The 19,084-nt window shown below is 45.2% G+C and overlaps 1 protein-coding gene across 1 annotated transcript in view; it reads left to right on the top strand.

Annotated features, from left to right (window-relative positions):
• PLBD1 (phospholipase B domain containing 1) overlaps window positions 1-9,074 on the top strand; it is a gene marked incomplete at its 3' end in the record, with an annotated part of 41,231 nt that extends 32,157 nt beyond the window's left edge. Inside the window, exons 7-11 of the mRNA XM_082014164.1 lie at window positions 1,346-1,546; window positions 1,659-1,799; window positions 5,855-6,040; window positions 7,214-7,320; window positions 8,907-9,074. Of these exons, the coding sequence (XP_081870290.1) occupies window positions 1,346-1,546; window positions 1,659-1,799; window positions 5,855-6,040; window positions 7,214-7,320; window positions 8,907-9,074 (803 nt within the window). The remainder of the gene's footprint in view (window positions 1-1,345; window positions 1,547-1,658; window positions 1,800-5,854; window positions 6,041-7,213; window positions 7,321-8,906) is intronic.
• Between the last annotated feature and the right edge of the window lie 10,010 nt (window positions 9,075-19,084).

Here is a 19,084-nt window from a genome sequence, read left to right as displayed (position 1 = left end):
AACAGACTGGCAGAGCCAGGTTTAGTGTTTCTCTTCTTGTCCTTACTTATTTGGGAGAGAACTCTGCTGTTGATGTACACAATTTCTTGGAGACAGAAAAGGAGTATCAATAATAAAATACTAGGAACCACAAGCTGCCAGGGTGCTCTGCCTGTTCTATACTGACATTTTAGGTGACAGGTGACTACAGAGTATATTTTCCTGGATCTGTTTTGATTTGGGAACTTGGGACATTAAATAAATCTCGCTGAAACGGAGTCCCTAAACATTACATTTGCTTGAAAGAGATCTGCCTTTTGATGAAAGCCTAGGAATAGGAGGTAGAGCGGAGTTGTCCTTCTGGCTGTCACAGGTTGCTGACCTTAATTTGTTTGCAGACTGCATTAATAGAGCTTGCTGTAGAAGATTTCATAGAACTCAACTATTATGCTGTTGTGTAGCATTTTAATATTTTGTGCTCTTTGAAGAGTGATACCATTAAAAACTCACTAGCAAGAGACCAGGTTCTGGATGACTTCCCTGTCAGGACCTCAGTTAACAACCTTTCTTCCCCAACCTGGAAGCCCTGTATCTGCTGGGGAATCTCAAAGTCAAGTTATTTCTGCTTTGTAAGTCATCATCATGCGATAGCTGACCTTTGCAGCTCTGTATACCATCTCCTGGCGTGGGATCTGCAACTGGACCTAGTACTTCTGTTGGCATGTAACCTGGAAGGGAATCCTGCCTAGAGATCTATCGCTGTGTTGATTTTGCAGGGCTGATTGATAGGCAAAAAAAATCAATTACAACATGTCAGAAAGAGGAGCGGGTAAAACTTTGTCTCATATACAGGATGTGGTTTATGATTTAAGAGGTGCCCATTTCTTGGAGATGCTTTTAAGAATAGTTAGACTGGAAAAGATTAAACTAGAAGGAAGACTTTTCTGCTTGGCTTGATTTAATCCAGAAGGGATTAATTTAAAGGAATATCTGTTGTCCTTACAGAATAAAAATCTAAAACTAAAACTGGTTGATGAAAATCTCTTTGTGGAGTTTGTACTTTTGTTTTGGTTTTCTTTGTTGTATTTTTAAAGGAATTTCTTTGTTAGAAACAAACACTCACTAGGCATTTATAGTATGTAATCCTCAACATAAGAATAAGACATAGCTTGACAAATGAAAAACTGTGCTGACAGGTGGGCTTAAAGCACTTGCAGAAGTCACCACCTCATTTTTAATATTTGTACAGTTTGATTTTAAACATGCAGATGTTGACTCATTCATATCCTCTTGGCTTGTCTCTCTGTTTTGTTCTACGAGTATCAAAGGCTCACAAAGAACAAATTTTGTATTATTGCTATTTAAGGCTTTTTGGTGTCCCTGGATGACTTTTACATACTAGGCAGTGGCTTGATAATGCTGCAGACTACCAACAGTGTATTCAACCAAACCCTCATGAAGCAAGTGGTGCCTGAATCCCTGTTGGCTTGGCAGAGGGTCCGCATTGCTAACATGATGGCAGATGGTGGCAAAACTTGGGCAGAAACCTTCTCGAAGTGCAACTCTGGTAAGTACACTTTCGTATGAATCTTAGAAAAAAGAACGTGTTCCCTCTCCCCCTTGTACCCTTTTCCTTCCCCAAGCAGGACACGTAACTCTCTCTTTGCTCTTGTACCTAGGGACTTACAACAATCAGTACATGGTGCTGGACCTGAAGAAGGTCAAGCTGCAGAAGAGCCTTGATGATGGTGCATTGTACATTGTTGAGCAGATCCCGACCCTTGTGGAGTATTCCGATCAAACAAATATTCTCCGGAAAGGTAATAACTCCTATAGTAGTTAGTGGCTTAGAAAAGCCATCTCTTTGTGCCAGCTGATGGAGAACTGTGCTTTGTACCTAGGAAGGGTTTACTGAATGCTAGTGCTGAGTTTCAAGTTAGCCTTCTGTTGCCAGGTCTATTACGCTGTTTTCATTTCTCCTGTATGCTGTGGCAGAAATGTGGTGAGCTTCTGTGTTTCTTAGAAGCTGGGGAAGGAGAAGTAGACTTTATCTTCTTGCTTGCTTTTTCCTGGTATTATTTTGCACTGTCTTAGAGACCATGAGGAAAAAGATGAGGTCTATTTGAAGCAATACTAAATAACTGTGATGCTGTGGGCTACTTGAAATGTTTGGTGAGTGGGTCACTCTATAAGGACATGAGCTTTTAAATACGAGAGAAGTTCTAGGTTAGACTTAACTCCTGAACGTTTCTGGAACTCAGTTTTCTGATTAATATTTGCTGTTTAAAAGATTCCTTAATCCCATGGCAAGACTAGCAACAACTTGATGGAAAACAAACAAACAAAAACCTAGGTGAAGCAAAACACCCACTTGTCAGGTTTCATTCACAAGTGTTTTCTAGATACTTTATGTTGGCATCCAAAAGCCTGAGCTCATTCCACAAATTTAAGTGTCTGGTGCTTTGTGCTCCCTCCTCTAATCACATGCTGAGGATGTGAATTGATGAATTGCTATTAATCATCAATTACTGGAAATGCATTTATGTTAGCAGCTGGGGTGGTTTCGCTTTTGGAATTCTTCCTTTTGTCTGGCTCCCTGGAAAATTCTGGCTTACTTTAGGCATTGCCACAATGTCAATATGGTTTTATGAGATGTTTCATATCGGTAACTTGGAAAAATCCCGTGTCTCTCCCTTAGACTTCTCTGGCTTCTTTATCCATTGAAGGTATGAAAGTAGGCTGTTACACCTTATGTTCCAGTGTTTGTGTGTAGTTCAGATGGTGAAATGCCTTGGGCTTATCTGTGCTGTGGATTGTGGTGCTGACAAACAAACTAATAGAAATCCTCTAGCTCTGGCACTTGAAGCAATGCAACGACATCATGGCAGTGCTGCACCTGTGCAGAGAGACCAGGCTTAGAGGGTTCCCTGAGTTCCTTTTCAGCAGTAACTTGAGAGCTGCTGTGTGGGATTCTCTGTAGGACTGAACCCAACCCCTGGGCTTGGGCACACAATGTTCACTTATTCTCTCCTTGGAGATCCTGTGGCTGCTCTTTTCTTGAAGGTGGCAGCATGTATTAGAAGTTACATATTATTTTACAGTTACAGTATGGCTTTTCCCAGGTATCTAAATGCACATTGTGTGTATTGGGATAATGCAGCCATCAGTCTCTGGCAGTTTAAACATTGGAAGGACAGCCCTCAGCACACAGGGTGGGTTAAGCACTGCAGTAATGCTGCCGTAGAGACCTCAGCTGCTATAAGCCAGCACTGCTCCTGTAAGCAGCAGATTTGGACTCCTCCATGCAATGCAGGACACCAGACAAGACCCATCAAGGCCCCTGTCCTGTTCCCTGGTGCTTGGAGTAGCCCAGGTGAAGGAAGTTTGCCCTTCTCAAGAGCAGTGCTGGCTTAAAGTGTTTGTAGAGCAGCTGACCCTGGCACACTCCATAATTGTCATGTAGCTGGTATCCAAAGAGATAATGCACTTCTGACACTCTGGTTTGGTCAGAGTGGGTTTGTACCAGCCTTGGCTTCCTGCCCCTCCCCTCCCCCCAAGCATAAACCTTGAAATAACAGAGAATAAAAATTGAGTTTTCAGGTGAACAAAGGCAGGCATTGCTGTAGTAAGCCCTGTATCTGAGGAAGAAGGAAGCATTTTCTTATATGGGTTTGAAAATGGAAACCTTCTTTTTTATGGCTTCTGTCAGCTTCTTTTGTAGTGCAAGTGAATTCTAAAAACCAGGCATCTCTTACATTGCCCTTTCCACGCAAAGATGTCAAGGTGCTTTCTGTATCTTGACAAAGAAAACTCAGGAATCCTTTAGAAGAGGTGGGGGAGGGCAATACTATCTCCAGTATAGGGATATAGGGGACAGGAGTGGGCCGCAGTTTACGTTTCATGATGAGTGAATAGTACATAGATTTCAGCATAAAAAGCAGCACATCAGATCAGAACATGGGATCTCAGTCTCTTCTACCATACATGTAAATATTCTCATTGCTTTACCTCTCGATATTGCTGAGATCTCTTGCTCTGATGGGTAGGGACGCATTTTGTTTCAGAGAATTCTTGCTGCCTTCATGTCATCCACCCTCCTCTCTTTCAACCTTATACCATCTCTGACTTGGTTTTGTCACTATCCACTCTGTCAGGCCCAACAGGCAGGTTTCACTGGCTTATAGCAGCAGCCCTTGGGTGAAGGCTGCATTGGGTTGGGTGCTGTACTGTCTGCATGGGATCTGCAGTCTTGCAGAGCCTGAGACAGAAGAGCTCTTGCTGCAGGAGAACTTGAATAGCTTCCTCTGTTTTGGCAATTTAAACAAAAAGTTTTTCCAGGTGGGAGAAGGGGGTCATACGTATGCACTGCGTTCATGTGAGACAATAGCACCTTTTTGAATTGCAACTAAACCCTGCTGGTTTGGAAGCTGATGTATTCATATCCTCTGGCCTGCATCATTAGAGGCTGGCAAGTGAGCTCACATCTGGAGGACACCTGTATTACAACACAACACGTACACAACCTGTTTCCTTCAGGTAGGCTCTAGGTCACGTAAGCAAATGCCAGCAGACAAGGTATTCCTGTCTCTGGCAGGACCCAAGCTTGTAAGGCCTCCGCTCAGGCAGCGTTCCAGTGCTTACTGTCTGTGTATCTGTCCTTCGGGAAGTTTGGTTTGTATCTGTGTGTATCACTCCCAGTGAGTCCCAGTTGATTTTCCTGAGCATCTCACAGCCAGGCTCTTCCGGTTGTGCTGGGCTGATGCTAATACATGGAGTGCTGCATTTACCAGTGTCTAGATAGTAAATCTCTAAACCAGATCCTGGTGTGTTTGATTTAAGAAGCAACATTCCTCACTGACAACAGAAATGCTAGTTCTTTGGAGATGACCTGAAAGTATGCTGCTCTTGGGACTAGCTCATGTTAGATACTCTCTGCCTAAACACTTCTTGGTGCCTGCCTTGCAAAAAAAAAAATCTAAAAATTTATGTTAAGGTATAGGTTTTTATATATAAGGTATATCTGTTTTTAATTCTCACAGGACTTGCTGTACCCAGATCCTGACCTGGATTGTCCCCTGGCTCTTTACAAGTTTTTCTGCTTTCTAGACTAGTCTTGTTTCAGTTGTATGTCACCTACCGAAAACTCTCTTTGGAGTTCTGGCTGGTAACCCTGCTCTTTAGAGTTAACAAGACTGCAGGATTCACACTTGTTCTTGGAAAAGTTAGGACACTTCTTAACCCTCAAAGCCAGATACTGGCAAACATGCATCTATCGCCCATGTCTCCTTATCACTGTGTGCAATCGCAGCTTTCCAACCACCATGGCACAAAGCATGTGTATGTTCTTTGCTGACCTGCCTCCTGTTCACCCCTATCAGCTCTGTGGTTCCTGCGTGTGTCCATCTGTCCCTGACATCTCAGCATGGTGTATTACCCCATGTAATACACGTGGGGTGGATGAGGAAAGGGAGTGACTTCAAGCCTCTTAGTGGCAAGTTTGGACGTAAATGATCTTGCACTCCTCTGAGATTGAGCAGGGAAACCTCTGTAGGAGGGCTGTGGCTGCTCTGCGTGTTCACCTCAGACTCCTGCAAGTCTGATCTCAGCTGTTTTGCAGGATGAGTCCTCAGGGTGGAAGTCTAGGGGCGGGTTGCCTGGGTGCAGTCTCCAATGGTGTATTACACTGGGAGTCAACCCTGGTCATGTCATTCACTATTGCCTTATTTTCTTGTGTTCAAACCAGTTTGACGTGTTGTTCCTCGACGTGCTGTTAAGGCAATACAGCATGGAAAATGGTTTATTTTTCTTTTTTTGAGGTAAACAAGAGTGCTCAGCTTTTCTAACTGATTAACAGACTGGGTTTTGTCTCTTGCAGGTTACTGGCCTTCATACAATATCCCTTTCCATGAAAAGATTTACAATCTCAGTGGGTATGCAGCATATGTTGAGAAGTATGGCATGGATTTCTCTTATGAGCTTGCTCCAAGAGCAAAAATCTTTCGTCGAGACCAGGGCAAGGTGACCAACTTGGAAAGCATGAAGTACATCATGAGATACAACAGTAAGACATGTGTTTATGTACTGTGGAGCTGATCTTAATAAAGCACTGTTACTTTTATTTCTTGGATTATAGTGGGAAGCTGCAGCCTCCCGTACAGATCAGAGTTGTATTACCCTAGGTGCAGAGTACACATAAAGCAAAAAGATAACACAAGCTTACTGTCAAGGTAGAAAACCAGGCTAAAATTACTCTAACGGAAACAAGACTGGGTTCCTTCTAGAACAAGGGCCCTTGGGCTTACTGTTTGACCTTTCCTTGAGCTTGCTGTTTGACCTTCCAGAGAGCTTCTAGCACTCAGAGAGACTCTCTGGACTGCTGTTACCCATTAAATCTACAGCCAGTCAATCCTCAAAGCCTTCAATCCTAAGCATGAGTTAGGTCAGATCAGACCAGAGAATTTGGTGTAAAACTTCAGATCAACTTGGCCTCTTTTTTTTCCCCTGTTCAGGCAGAATGATCTTTGGTAGGTAATGCTCTGCTCTGCTTTTACCTGAGGAGTTTCTCCTTAACAGCATTAAAAATAGCTTAATTTACTTCTCACTAAGCCCACCTAAGTACAGATAGTTTTAGATGCTATATTTTTATTCCCAGTTATAGGGTCCATGCTGATTACCAGGCTTGGGTTTGGAAGGCCTCTCCCAGGGTGGGGTATCACTACTGTTACAGTTGTGAGTAGCAGCATGCTCATAGACATTGAGGCTTGTCCACCTTCTCCTCCTAGCTTGCAGCTACTACAACGGGTGTTCAAAGGCTTTGCTCTTTAACACTCATTTTAGTCCAGAACAGGAAAACAAAGGCTCTTGCTGCTGTACTTTTCCTTCCCTCCCTTTTCCTTTCTCTTCTGCTTTTCTCTCCTGACAAAATTCCCGCAAGCTTTCATCATGCGGAGTTGCAGATGTTTGTGGTTAGAGGTTGGCAGTGGTGCCCTGGGATGCAGAAATAGCTGTATGGACTTGTATTAGGAGCTCTTCTACTTAATACCCTGTGTCAAGCACTGACTTCCAGCTGGTACCTGGGGAGGAGCATGAGAGCAGTGTGATAGACCTGTGTTTCTGCCAGTGCACTTACCCAGCTTTTAGTGGCTCGGGTACTTTGCATCAGTGGTAGAGGCTTTTTGTGAGGGGACTAATTTGTTTTCTTTTCTTCCTTCCCTCCCACCATATTTCTCCCCAGACTACCAGCGTGATCCTTATGCTGAACATAATCCTTGCAACACCATCTGCTGCCGGGAAGACCTGAATCCTTCTTTTCCAGTGCCTGCAGGCTGCTATGACTCCAAGGTAAATTACCTCAGTTTCAGTATCTGCTGAATGTTTCCTGCAGCCTGTTTGTGCTCCTATCAGACCTGTAGCATGTTTGCCTGCACAAGGGCAGGCATGGCCAGGCCTGTCTGTTCCCTCTTTTCATGCTTTCCCAGTGCTTAGGCAGATCCTGAGATGGTAATTCTGTGCAGAGTCCTATCTGCTGTCCCTGACACCAGTCCCATCACAGTGGCAGAGGATACAGGGGGAGGTGTGCAAAAAAATTATGTTCATGGGAATGGGAACTTCTGCTGTTTAGGGGTTAAACCCCAAAGCCTTGCAGCAGGAGAAGCCTAAGAGAAGGCTGAAATGAGTCTTCACATCACTTGGGGAAGGTGACTGTGGCACAGCCTCAGTCTCCTGTTCATGGGGACCTGTGGATGCCTCCCCAGAGCACACAGGAATGTGTTTTCAGCCTAACTTTAGCTTTACCTTTGCAAAAGCCCACCTCTCTTAGTGAGTCACCCTACTCCAGGGCTTCACCCCCCTGTGCAACTGCTTTGGGCAAAGTTTGGTAAAGATCACTTGGCTTTCTGGGGCGATGTGAGGAAAATTCTTAGACTGACTGTCCTGGAGAAAGCTGCAGTTTTTCTAGGCAGCTCGTATGGTATTTTCACTGGGAGGAGCAATACCTGAGTGAGCAGCTGCCCAGCCCTGGTGTGCTCGGAGGTCATATGGTGCTTTATCCTGTGGGGACCAGCGTGCTGCATTTTTGGATTGTGACTTTGGTTGCTAGGATGGGTGCTGTGGAAGCTGTTTTGGCATTGCCAGTGCTGTGTGTCCACTCAGCTTGCACAAGCCCGGGCCAGCTGCCTGCTGCAGTGGCCAGTAGGAGCTCCCAGAGCTGGTTATTACAAGATGAATCCATAAAATTGCTGTGTAGAGGTGTCTGGTAAGGGAGCAGGTCAGAGCACAGTGGTTGCGATACCTTTGCCAGGACAGTTAGGCAAGGGGAATGGGCTGGGCAGGGGGAGGACAGGGGACCTGAGAGGCCCTGAGACAGCCTAGAGCAGAAGCAAAACCCGGCAGTGAAGCTAAGGTCAGTCTGCTGTAAACACTAAAAGCAATGTTAATGTCTCTAAGTTTGGGAAGATGGAGCAGGCAGGGAACCTCTTGGGAGATAATGAAGGAACAGGACAAGGTCTGGGCAGCAGCATTAACTCTGTGCTGCCTTTCTTTGTCTTTTCCTAAATTACTCTGACAGTGCCCGAGAGGACAGCCCAAGTGTTTAACGTGCAGCAGAGCTTAGGTCAGGCCTTCTAGGCTGCCTGCTGCAGCTCCAGCTCTTTTGGAGACACCCAAACCCAGGGAGGACTGTCCTGAGGGCAGATGTGCTGCCTCTCACCCTGGATAGCACAAGGGCTAGAGGGCATCGTGGGCTTGTGCTTTGCTACTGCCCTTCGGCGCTGGCTGTTCTGTGGCTGAAGATGCCTCTGTGCAGCGGAGGAATGCCTGACCAGCATGCATTTCCCCTTGTTCACTTTATTGTTATCAGATCTCTGAGCTGCTCCTGCTCTGTGGGATGGATGCACCATTTTGCCCTGAACTCCTGTCCTTTATTACAGGTGTCAGATTTCCGCCTGGCTTCAGCGTTCACAGCCACTGCAATCAATGGCCCCCCAGTACAGGGCGGTCTCCCGGTCTTCACTTGGAGGCGGTTTAACCACACACGACACCAGGGCCTGCCAGAATCATACAACTTTAATTTCATCACCATGAGGCCGATTCTATAAAACCAGCAGCAATATTCCCAAAGGGGATTTTTTTTTTTAAATGGAAACTTTCATTCCTGTGTGTAATAAATTGACCTGGATGTCCGTATCCCTGTGCCTTACCTGCCTTCCCCTGTCCTGCCTGCAAGGCACTTTTTATTGACATTGTCTGCCTCTGTGCAGCCCAATGCATGTTCTGCTCTTCTGAGACATTTAGGTGGCCCTTGCTCTGACTGGGATTGATGGGAAGCAGGTGTGGCATTGCTTTTTGGTGATTTGAGCTGTCATCACAGCTGCTCCCTGAGCAGGAGTGAACCTCAATACGATCAATGAGTGATCTGTCTCTAGTAAGCAACATGGGACCTGCCTCGAGGGCTGGGCCAAGCTAGGTGGCTGCTTTGGGCCATGGCAGCCTTATCTCTGTGCTGGTTTGGTGTCTGCCTTTTGTCTGAGCAGCAGCTGTGAGCTGTGCTGCAAACTGCTTCTCGTGCAGGGATGTCACTAGCAAAGAGTCGAGGCCCTGTTCTCCATGGCAGATCAGTAGACAGCAGGCACACAGGGGATGGCTTTTGCAAGATTTCCTTTGGCTCTCCAAAGCAGCATGCAGCGGTTGGGCTGCTAAAGGTGGTAGAGAGATAAGCCTGGTGATTTCTGAAAGAAGACTGATGTTTTTGGAAACAGCACCCCACACCTCCCCCTGCCCCAGGCTGCAGCATAGCAGCAGGGAAAGAACTGTGGCTGTGCAACAGGTCTTTTACTGATCGGCCCACGCGGTTGTTCAGTGACCTCTTTGCCTGCTTCCTCCACTATCGAGGTGGAATGTGAGAGTAAGAAAGACGGCTGTGAGGGCTGGCGCTGTACATACCACTCTTAGTTACCTATGCTTACATCGAGGAGGCGAGTCACTGGGCTGCTTTATGCTAGATGTTATACATGCAATTAAGTAAAACAAAATAAACAGCTCTTGCCTCATGGCCTTGGCAGTCCAAGCTAAACTGCCCTGTATTACAAAGGTGAAGGATGAGCAGTGTGAGGTTTTGATCAGGCCCCTGGAGTTTTACTTGTGTGATGGAGGAGTGAGTTACTGTAGCATGGGTGATGTTCTACCCTAAGTATTTGACTGTCACAGTAGGGCTGATTTCCCTCCAGGGGAGGAGGAGACCACAAGTTACAGCAAAACTTCTGCTGAAGATGAAAATCTGCGTGAAGAGTGAAGTAATTTGCTGGAGCAGAATGAGGTAAGTGTGAGAGGCTGGAGAGAGCATCTGTGTCATGTGCAAGGGTAGAAGGAATGGGTGGGTTACAGGGGCAGGAGAGCATGGTGTAAAATGACTCTAACAGCCAAAGTACTCACCACAGAGCTGCTTTTTGCCCTGCAGCACAGTTCTTCATTGGGTAAAGCAGCAAAATTGCTCAGCCACGGTAGCTAGACACACACAGCCACACTGTAAGTGTATGCACTGGTGTATGTGACAGCTGCAGCTGTGCCTGTGCTAGAGGGGGGTGGGTGTGATGTTCACTTGGTGCCTCTTACGAGCCAAACCCCAGCCACAGAGGTTTTTAAATACAACACCCCCTTTACTCCTACCCCTGAGGTTCTCTATCAGTGAAGGTGTCTTGCTTGCCTGAAGCTGGGGACCCCAGGGACATTGGTCCCTGTGCCAGCCCTTGCCCCTGCGTGGCTCATCTGTGCCCCACCAGACCACCTCCAGGTAATGTTTTGTCATCCCAGCCACCCCTCCCTGCCCTGCTCCAGCTGTGCTGAACGATGGGCGGTGGGGCACCGGGGACTTGCGATGTCCTTCTGAGCATGAACAGCAGTGCTCAGCCAAACAGCCCTGCCTCTGAGTTGGGCCCTGGCAGCTCTAGGTGTGGGGAAGCTCTTCCTGCCATATGTCACTTACCTTGTGGTGTTTGCTTGGAGACTGTGAGGGCCTGTCTGTTGTTCCTGCTGGCTGTCATCAAGGGTGTCTCACCCTCTGCCTGGTTTGTCAGCTTTCTGAACTCTTGCTGGGGCACTCTTGATTGCAACTCCAGCCTTACAGGGCAGCAATCTTGATGCTTTTTGGATAAGTACCAAATACAAATCAAGCACTTTTTTGTGTAGCCCTCAGGTGTTTGCAGCTGATCACTGCCTTGAGAGACATGTTTTAAACTCCTGTACTGGAGACTGGCAGCTACAGAGCCACTGCCACAGAATGAATGGAATCGAATTGAACAGGCTGTAACGGGCATTAAGGAGCACCCTTAAAAGGAGGACTGGAGCTGGGTCACGAAGGGCAGTACATGGGTATGAGCTGATGGCAAATAAGAGAATCAGCTGCTTGTTTTGAGACTGGAAGCACAGAGCGGCCGGAGGATGGCAGTTTGCTACTTGACTGTTGCTCCTAGGCAACACAAGCAACATTGCAGGTTGTATTTATTTGCTGCCTTTTCACCCAATCTTGTATATAAATACTAATGGAAGAGTATAGTTTAAAAGTTTGTTCCCCAGGGGCCAGGAAATTGCTAATTGATTACTGGGGTGGATGGTGTTCTTGATCGGGGCAGACCTGGATGGGGCACTCCCTGCAGGGGGTGGAGGCAGGCAGCAGCAGGGCCCATCTGTCAATGGGCACAGAAATGGAGATCTGCTGTCCCCCAACCGACAGCTTCCAGCCCTGAGGCAGGAGCTGCTTTGTGCTCAAACCCAGAGCTGTGGGAAAACAACTCCACTTTGAAGAGCTGTTTTCTATGAGTAAATGTTTACATCAATGAGACCTTAAGAGCCTTAGGACTCTAATCCATGTGACTGTGACTACTTTTTAACCTTTGATGGTTGTGCTGTTAAAGGCCACTGCATTCCTCTTGCTGTGCTGTCCCGTGTGCTTCCTTTGTCAGCAGCCCAGCCTGGGTTGCTCTGCCAACCACAGCCACAGGAGCTGGGTCCAGCACCTCTTCCCCAGCACAGCAAGGTCAGGGACTGGAGGAGAAGGCTGTGAGTGTGGCTGCATGCACCTACAGGCAGGGGCAAGTGAACTGATAGCTTAATTCTCAGGCAGCTGCATAAAGTTAAAAGGTCTCTTTGATCATCTTACTCCCCTCTGCAGCTCTTGCTGGGAAAATAAGAGCACACCTTCCCCTAAGCAGAGGGTTTGTGGCAGAAGCTGCCCCCTTTTTCACACCCCACCTGCAGGCTTTTCCATGTTGTGGGATGTTCTGCCTTTTAAACTTAAGGTTTTCAGGCTTGCCTAGAAAGGGACTGACTGACTGACTTTTTTTGTGGGGGAGATGGAGAGGTGGTTGTGATAAACCCCTCCCTTGCAATAATAATGATGGGAAAGGTGCTGTTCAGTCACCAGAGAATGCCTACAGAGGAAATGACTCTTCCCAGCAAGACCACTGGCGTTACCATGTCTAATGCAAGTGTTTCCCTCCTTGGCCATCCCCCTTTTCCGAAATCCTGTAACAACCTCACCCCTACTCGCTGCCCCTCCCAGTTCAGCACAAAGGCACTATTGGCCATACCCTGCATGGCCTCGGCTCTTGCAGGGGCCTGATGTGACGACAGCTCCCTCACAGCAGAGACGCCCCAGCAGGGTCTGACAGGCGGGGGCTGTCTGGATGTGACTGTGCAATGCTCCCCAGGGAGAAACCAACTTCATTTCTTTCTCGGTGTGCTGGTGCTGTGCTGCTGGGTCAGATTACCTCTCAACCCATTCCTGGTTGTTTTTTAGTTTGTTGCACAGTAGAAACACTGGTGGTCTACAGAGGTGTGCTTTGCTGTGTGTACTTTCTGTGCTGAGGTTGTAGCTCATCTTTCCAGACAAACCAGTGAGCGTATGGCAGAGCTACCCTGAAGCAAAACAGCGAGTGCTGTGGGTGTTCCCTGGCTCACTTTAATCCAGCAGAAACTGCAATTACAACAGTGCTTCAGCAGAGTGGTTAGTTACACTGTATGACAAAACCAATGGTCTGAACTACATGCAGTATGTATACTCTTACTCTAAGTAGGCAGTTTGAGAAACTCTCTGGACTTTCAAGTGTGATTGTGTTCAGGCATCACTTCACAAGCGTCCATCATCTTTTGGCCAGTGACTTGAAGCAAGTTTTAGTAAGTGCTGGAAAACTATTTGCTACCATCACAAATTAATTACATGCCCTTGAAGTATGGGCTTAGCACTAAGGGTAGTAGGCATGTGAGTAACTCCAAGTTTTAAGTAAGTACTCAAATAGATTTCTCTACAGTTTGGCAGCAGAGCCAGTTTTTATCATACTGCGTTCTTGTAAGGCAGTTTATTGGTTCTTTCTTAAGTTGCACAACATGTGTCATGGTGCTATACCTGGCTTCTGCCCTTGAAAAGCAACGGGGAGGGGGGGCAGACACTTTCTGGATCCCTGCACTAAAACACCCTTTTTATTACCCCTGATTTCATTATGTTCAACTGATGCAACGCTGTGTACAACAGCTTGCCCCCTTGCTTCTGAAGCTGGGCTGCCTGAGACCACTGCTGCAGGCTCAAAAGCTTAAGCGTGCTGTGAAAAACCCAAGACAGCTCCTGTACTTTGTGTAAAGAATGACCACTTTTTTTCTAAGGTCAAACCCAGCCTCTTGGAGGGCAAAAAGTAGCAGCAGCAATCTGGTTTCCATTCCTGTCCCCCTGTGGGGCTACTCTGGGGCGCCAGTTACAGGATGCCATCTGTCCAGGACATATAGCCCCTCTCAGCTTTGCAAAAGCACCTGGAAGGTGACTTTTGAGATGTTACCGCACTGCTTCCGCTTTTTGCTTGTGTGAGAAGGCCGGGAGGGCAGCAGCATGCAGTTGACTTTCTGGGAATGAGCTAGAGCCAAACCATTGCTGCTCAATGCTCTTTGAGCAAGGTGACAACAAGCCTGCCCGCCTGCCATGCCCAGTGCCCCCTCCTCCAGGTGACAGCACTGCTGAAGGGGAAGAGCATGCACTGTTGTCTCCTGAGATGTCTGGAACTAAGCACAGATGACTCAAAATGTTAAAAACCCAGTAGTTTATTTCAAAGTATAAATTTCAGGCTTGTCAGACAAAACCTCACTACAGTTAACACAGACACACACACACTCTAATCTACAGTACATAGAAAAATGGGGAGAGCTTGCAACTGCCCAGTTTAAAGTGGACATTAAATCAGTCCTACTTTTTTTGTATTTATAAGTCCAGCTGCAAAACAAAACAAGAAATCGGATTCTGAGTTTCCCAACAAAGATTTTGCACGTTTGACTCCCAATAGCCAATAAATTACAAAAGCTGAACAGGACTCCCCAAACAGCTACTACCCAGTTGTCTTATTTACAGCTATACCCCATTAAATTAAAGACAGCACTTCAAATATATATATATATCTCTCTGTATGTGTGTGTATATATATATATATATAAAAAAAATGCTCAGCGTGCATCATGACAATGAGAAATAAAGATGCATTTTAATGGGGACTTAGAAGGGATGAAAAGGAAAACTCATTTATTTGCTTTCTCTTAGCTATCCTCATTTTCTTCTTTCTCCCCTTAGACAGTGGTTGGAAGGGAATACAGATTTTGGTGTCAGGGCTGGCTCAGTGTCACTTGAACTCCTCTCCCTCCAGTGTTTCCATACAATGCCCACCCCTATCCAAACCAACAAATTAAAAAAATATATATTTAATATATCAAGCTTCTATCTAAAAAATCTGGATACGTATTTTTGACTAAATTAAAATACTGAAGAGTTTATAAGAAGGCAGAATCACAGCTTGATTTTGTACAGTGTATGCAATACTCCAATACTGGGGCATGTCTGTTTGGGGAGCAGGAACAGATTTGATCTGTCCCTACATATAATACAGATTCTGATTTATTGGACATTTATGACAAATAGCATAAAGGAAGGGCTGAAGTGACTATTTTTGTCACAGTACAAATCAGCACTCAGATCCTACTACTGAGCCCAATCGTGCTCCCACTGCAGGCACGAAGGGTTTTGCTGCCGTTTTCAAAGGAAGCAGGGTAACGCCCCTTATTTTTACAGGGAAGACACCATGGGCATTTCCAGCCCCGTGCTAAAACCCTTGGGATGGGCAAGTGTCTCAGTGCTTGTGCTCGGTGATGTAACATGGCCAGCGGTAGCACAAATAAATCGAAGGAGCAAAGTCTAATACCAACTGCTGCTCCTAGGGAAGCTGGTCAGAGCATGGAAATAAATACAGGCCGAGGGGAACCTGCCTCTGCACCCTCGCGTTTTCTCAAGCTGCCACTTGCAGATACAGCACAGACGTACAGACCTACAGTCTGCCCCCTTCCTAGCGTGTAGTTATTTGTCCAATGAAGCTTTTTGAAGAGATAGATACACTAAAATAAAGGCAGCCAGTGAAGCTGTGACTAGGAGGAATGCAGTGGAAAGGAATGGCATTTTGCCATCGGCACTCCACAGCAGGGCTCCTCTCCAACCAGAAACTGAACGAACTCAAATTGCTTTCAACCTGGACAGTCCAGATGCCCTTGTATCCCACAGAGAAAACAAACCAAACCTAAAACAAACCAGAAAGTAAATGAGGGTGGAAAACACAGCTGTAGAGTCAGTGCTGCATTTGCAAAAACACAGGGAACTAGATCCAAGGTGGTACTGCTGAAATGTCATGTGCCCAGTGGCAACAGCAAAACACTAAGTCAGGAACAACTTATACCAGGGTACTGAAAAGAAGATGGGAAAACTTGCCTGAAGCACAGCAGGGAAACTAAAACCAACCCTTCCACTTAAAAGCCATATAGAGATTTTTAGTGCGTTTAAAAGTGGATTATTGTACGCCTCCAGCAACTAACACTTTTATGAAGAGCCCAGTCTAGAAGCACGGTGCTAGAAGACCTGTACTGAATGTTCCCAGATATTTTGGCAATACTTTCAAATAAAGTCTATTAAATGAAATCCATTATTTCTGAATGTTTGCTGCTAGCAGAAATTTAGTTTCGCAATTATTGTTTCTGGGAGGTAAAGGATAATAAAATTAATCAGCCACCCCACAATACAGGGAGAAGTGCCACGACTTAAGAAATTAAGCAATACTCCTGTTCGTTATCATAAGGGGTGAACACTCACTGCAGAGGTCTGCTCCACCATGAAAATCGTTTTGCAGAAATAGCATAGTTCTCTCTTTGTGTGTCAGTGATTTAAGAACCCGCTACCTTTAAGGTCTCCAAACTAAGGTAGGTGTTTGAAAGTCAAGCCATGCTTTATCACATGCTTTGCCACCACTGCTTGCTTAAGATCCTGAAATTGGACCTTTAGCAGCTCTGCTGGGATGAAACAAGAGAAGTCAGCTGTCACCCCACAGCTGCGATGGCTTCAGTCAAACAGTAGGTAGCTTATTTAATCTATTCACAAAAAATCAACTGCACTCTGCTGTGCATAGCAGAAATGGATCTATTATGCCAGAAGCCAGGTTTTACAATCAGTTCAGTTGAGAACTGCATCTTTCTTCAGTAAATAAAGACGAGTCTTCTTTCTCTAAAGATACAGCCCACAAAACCTACAAACACAATACCAGACCATACCTAATCCCTCCGCTGGAGGAAAGAAAAAAAAAATTCTAACGCAGGACTCTCACCCCCTGCCTATCCCAAGCAAGACATAGCTAAGAACAATTATGACCTAAATGCAAGCACAAACTATAGAAAAGCTCATGTATAGTTTGGGCTGGAATCACAATTAAATAAGCAGCGTAAGTTCTAGGTTGTATTCTAATATTTATTTTAACTTTCAAACTAGAAAACCTCATTGTACTGATATGGCCAACGGCCCTTTGGTACCACCTCAAAGACATAAAAAAAAAAACCTGCCCAAGGAGGACTTTGACAGCCATCAACTGGAATGAACTGCTCTAACCTCTAATACAAAACTGGCTTCATAAGGACCCAACTTTCTATAAGTCGACTAAATGCATTATTAAGTAATTATTCCTTGAGAGAGGCAGACAAAACATTTAATTAAACATAGAAAAATTCAAGGCATTATTGATTATTGGCACCAGTAATACAGGGACAACTGTTACTCAAAAGAAAGGTTACACATGGTTCATACATGAGATTTTGTGTGAACCTTCTCTCCTGATACTTTTAGACAGAATTTTTGCTCACCCAAATCAATAAAACTGCTGTACTTTAAATGCAAGTTTCCTTACAGAAAATATTTGCTACTCACCCGACAGAAGTGACAATCCCAGCTACATGGAGTGCAGTAAAATAGTATAGACAAAAGTCTACAATGCAGACTGATAAAAGTTCTCAAAGGGAACATATCTAGAGAACCCATAATCCCATGGCATATTTCACCAGCCATATTTTGGGATTTAATTTTTCCTGCCCCTTTTCAACCTTGCCTTACATTTAAAAAAGTCAGTTTTAAGAAAGAGCACACTGAAATTTAAAAATGTTACCTTCTATAGCTTTGCTATATGGCAAAGTGGATTAACAAAAAAAGACTCTTTCCCTTCTAAATGCACTGTTTGGTTCTGCTGGGCAGGAATGAGACTGCTGTCCTTGTTCTGAAAAGTGCCAAAATAAAAACCTTACATATACTTTCTTGTCCAGGTGCGTTACGATTTGGTTCTGCAAAAAACAAGTTTAACATGTCCACGACAGTGGGACAGATGCAGCAATTTCTTTTCTCAGCTCGGAAGCATCATGAAAGCGTCTATTAACGTTTGCAAACTCTCACAAGTTTTAGGCCAGTGTCTAAAATTGTTTCTCTACCGCTTTGGGTGTGTTAGCTTTCTGCAGAGGCAGGCAGGGAACTGAGATCAAAAGGAGGACTGGGAAGCCAACTTCCTAGCTTTTTGTACTAGCTGAACATCCAAACCGAGTGCAAACAGCTAGAAGCTTTCATGGTGCCCCAACCACAGAGGTTTCTTCTTTGGCTGAACTGCAGCATACAGATTTCCCAAAAGAACAGGGAAAGGCTCTGGTGGAAAATACTGTCTGTATACTGTAATATTCTTGACAAAGACAACTACACGAGAACTACAGTGAGGACAGGGTTGAATGATACCGCAGATAAAACCAAATCCAGCATCAGCAGATGTTACACTTCCTGGTCTTTACAGAAACAGGAATTACTGCAGGCCAGGAAAATGAAAAGCAATAATGAAAGGCTAGAAGAATAAAGGGAAAAATAACTCCAAGCAAATAAAGGAACACCACAAGGTATCTGGCTACATTTATTTCTGAAATTATTCTTTAAGGCACAAAATAAATCTAAAAAATAGGGTTGGATGTGTGACTTGAGGGGCGGAGAAATTATCTGAGCTAGAGAGGTGTGAATGTAGTCTCTACAATCCAGTTTCAGACCTGACCCGGGAACGCTCCCAGTGGGAGTGGGGGAGGATGGTGAAAATCAAGGAGTGTTCTTATTTAGGAAAGGTAGAAGGTAGTGGGGTGATTTTTTTCCCCCACCACCTCCAAATTTACACACATACTGGTTCCCTGGCCAGACTCAAGTTCCATTCCCTCCCCTCAGAGAGCTCATTACAGTTTGTAAAGTAAGACCAAACCACTCAATCTTCCAGTACAAAAGTGAGACCTTGAATCACCCTTCATATCACAGCCTGCTCACAGAGCGGTGGAAGGCAAGAGGCAAATCTGTCCTTGCCCTCATGTTAGTGACTTGATAGATATTACAGATGTGTATGTTTTGCTTCAGACAAACTGTAATTTATTACTGTGTTCCCACTCTGAAGCAGAATCCCAGGCATCCAGGGTACGCTTGGATAAAGGGTAGGTAGGTATCTAAGTGGAACAGCTGTCATGGAAGGGAAAATGAAATTTTCAAACGGCCCATGACTTGAGCTATCCAGAAAAAACAGGCTCTCTTGCTGCAGGTGAGACTTTATTTTTCTTTTGGTTCTGAATGCATATAGTGTATCACACAATTTTCTAAAATAATCCTGCAGAGAGTGGATTTAAAAGTGAATTTCATGCATGGGATCAACCCCCCAAAACTGGGGTAATTCTTGGTAGGACAGGTTTAAAGGCTCCAAAGATCTCTAGT

This window comes from Phaethon aethereus (genome assembly GCF_964289735.1).
Source record: "Phaethon aethereus genome assembly, chromosome: 1".
Taxonomy (NCBI): domain Eukaryota; kingdom Metazoa; phylum Chordata; class Aves; order Phaethontiformes; family Phaethontidae; genus Phaethon; species Phaethon aethereus.
This window is presented reverse-complemented; position numbering and strand designations above follow the sequence as displayed.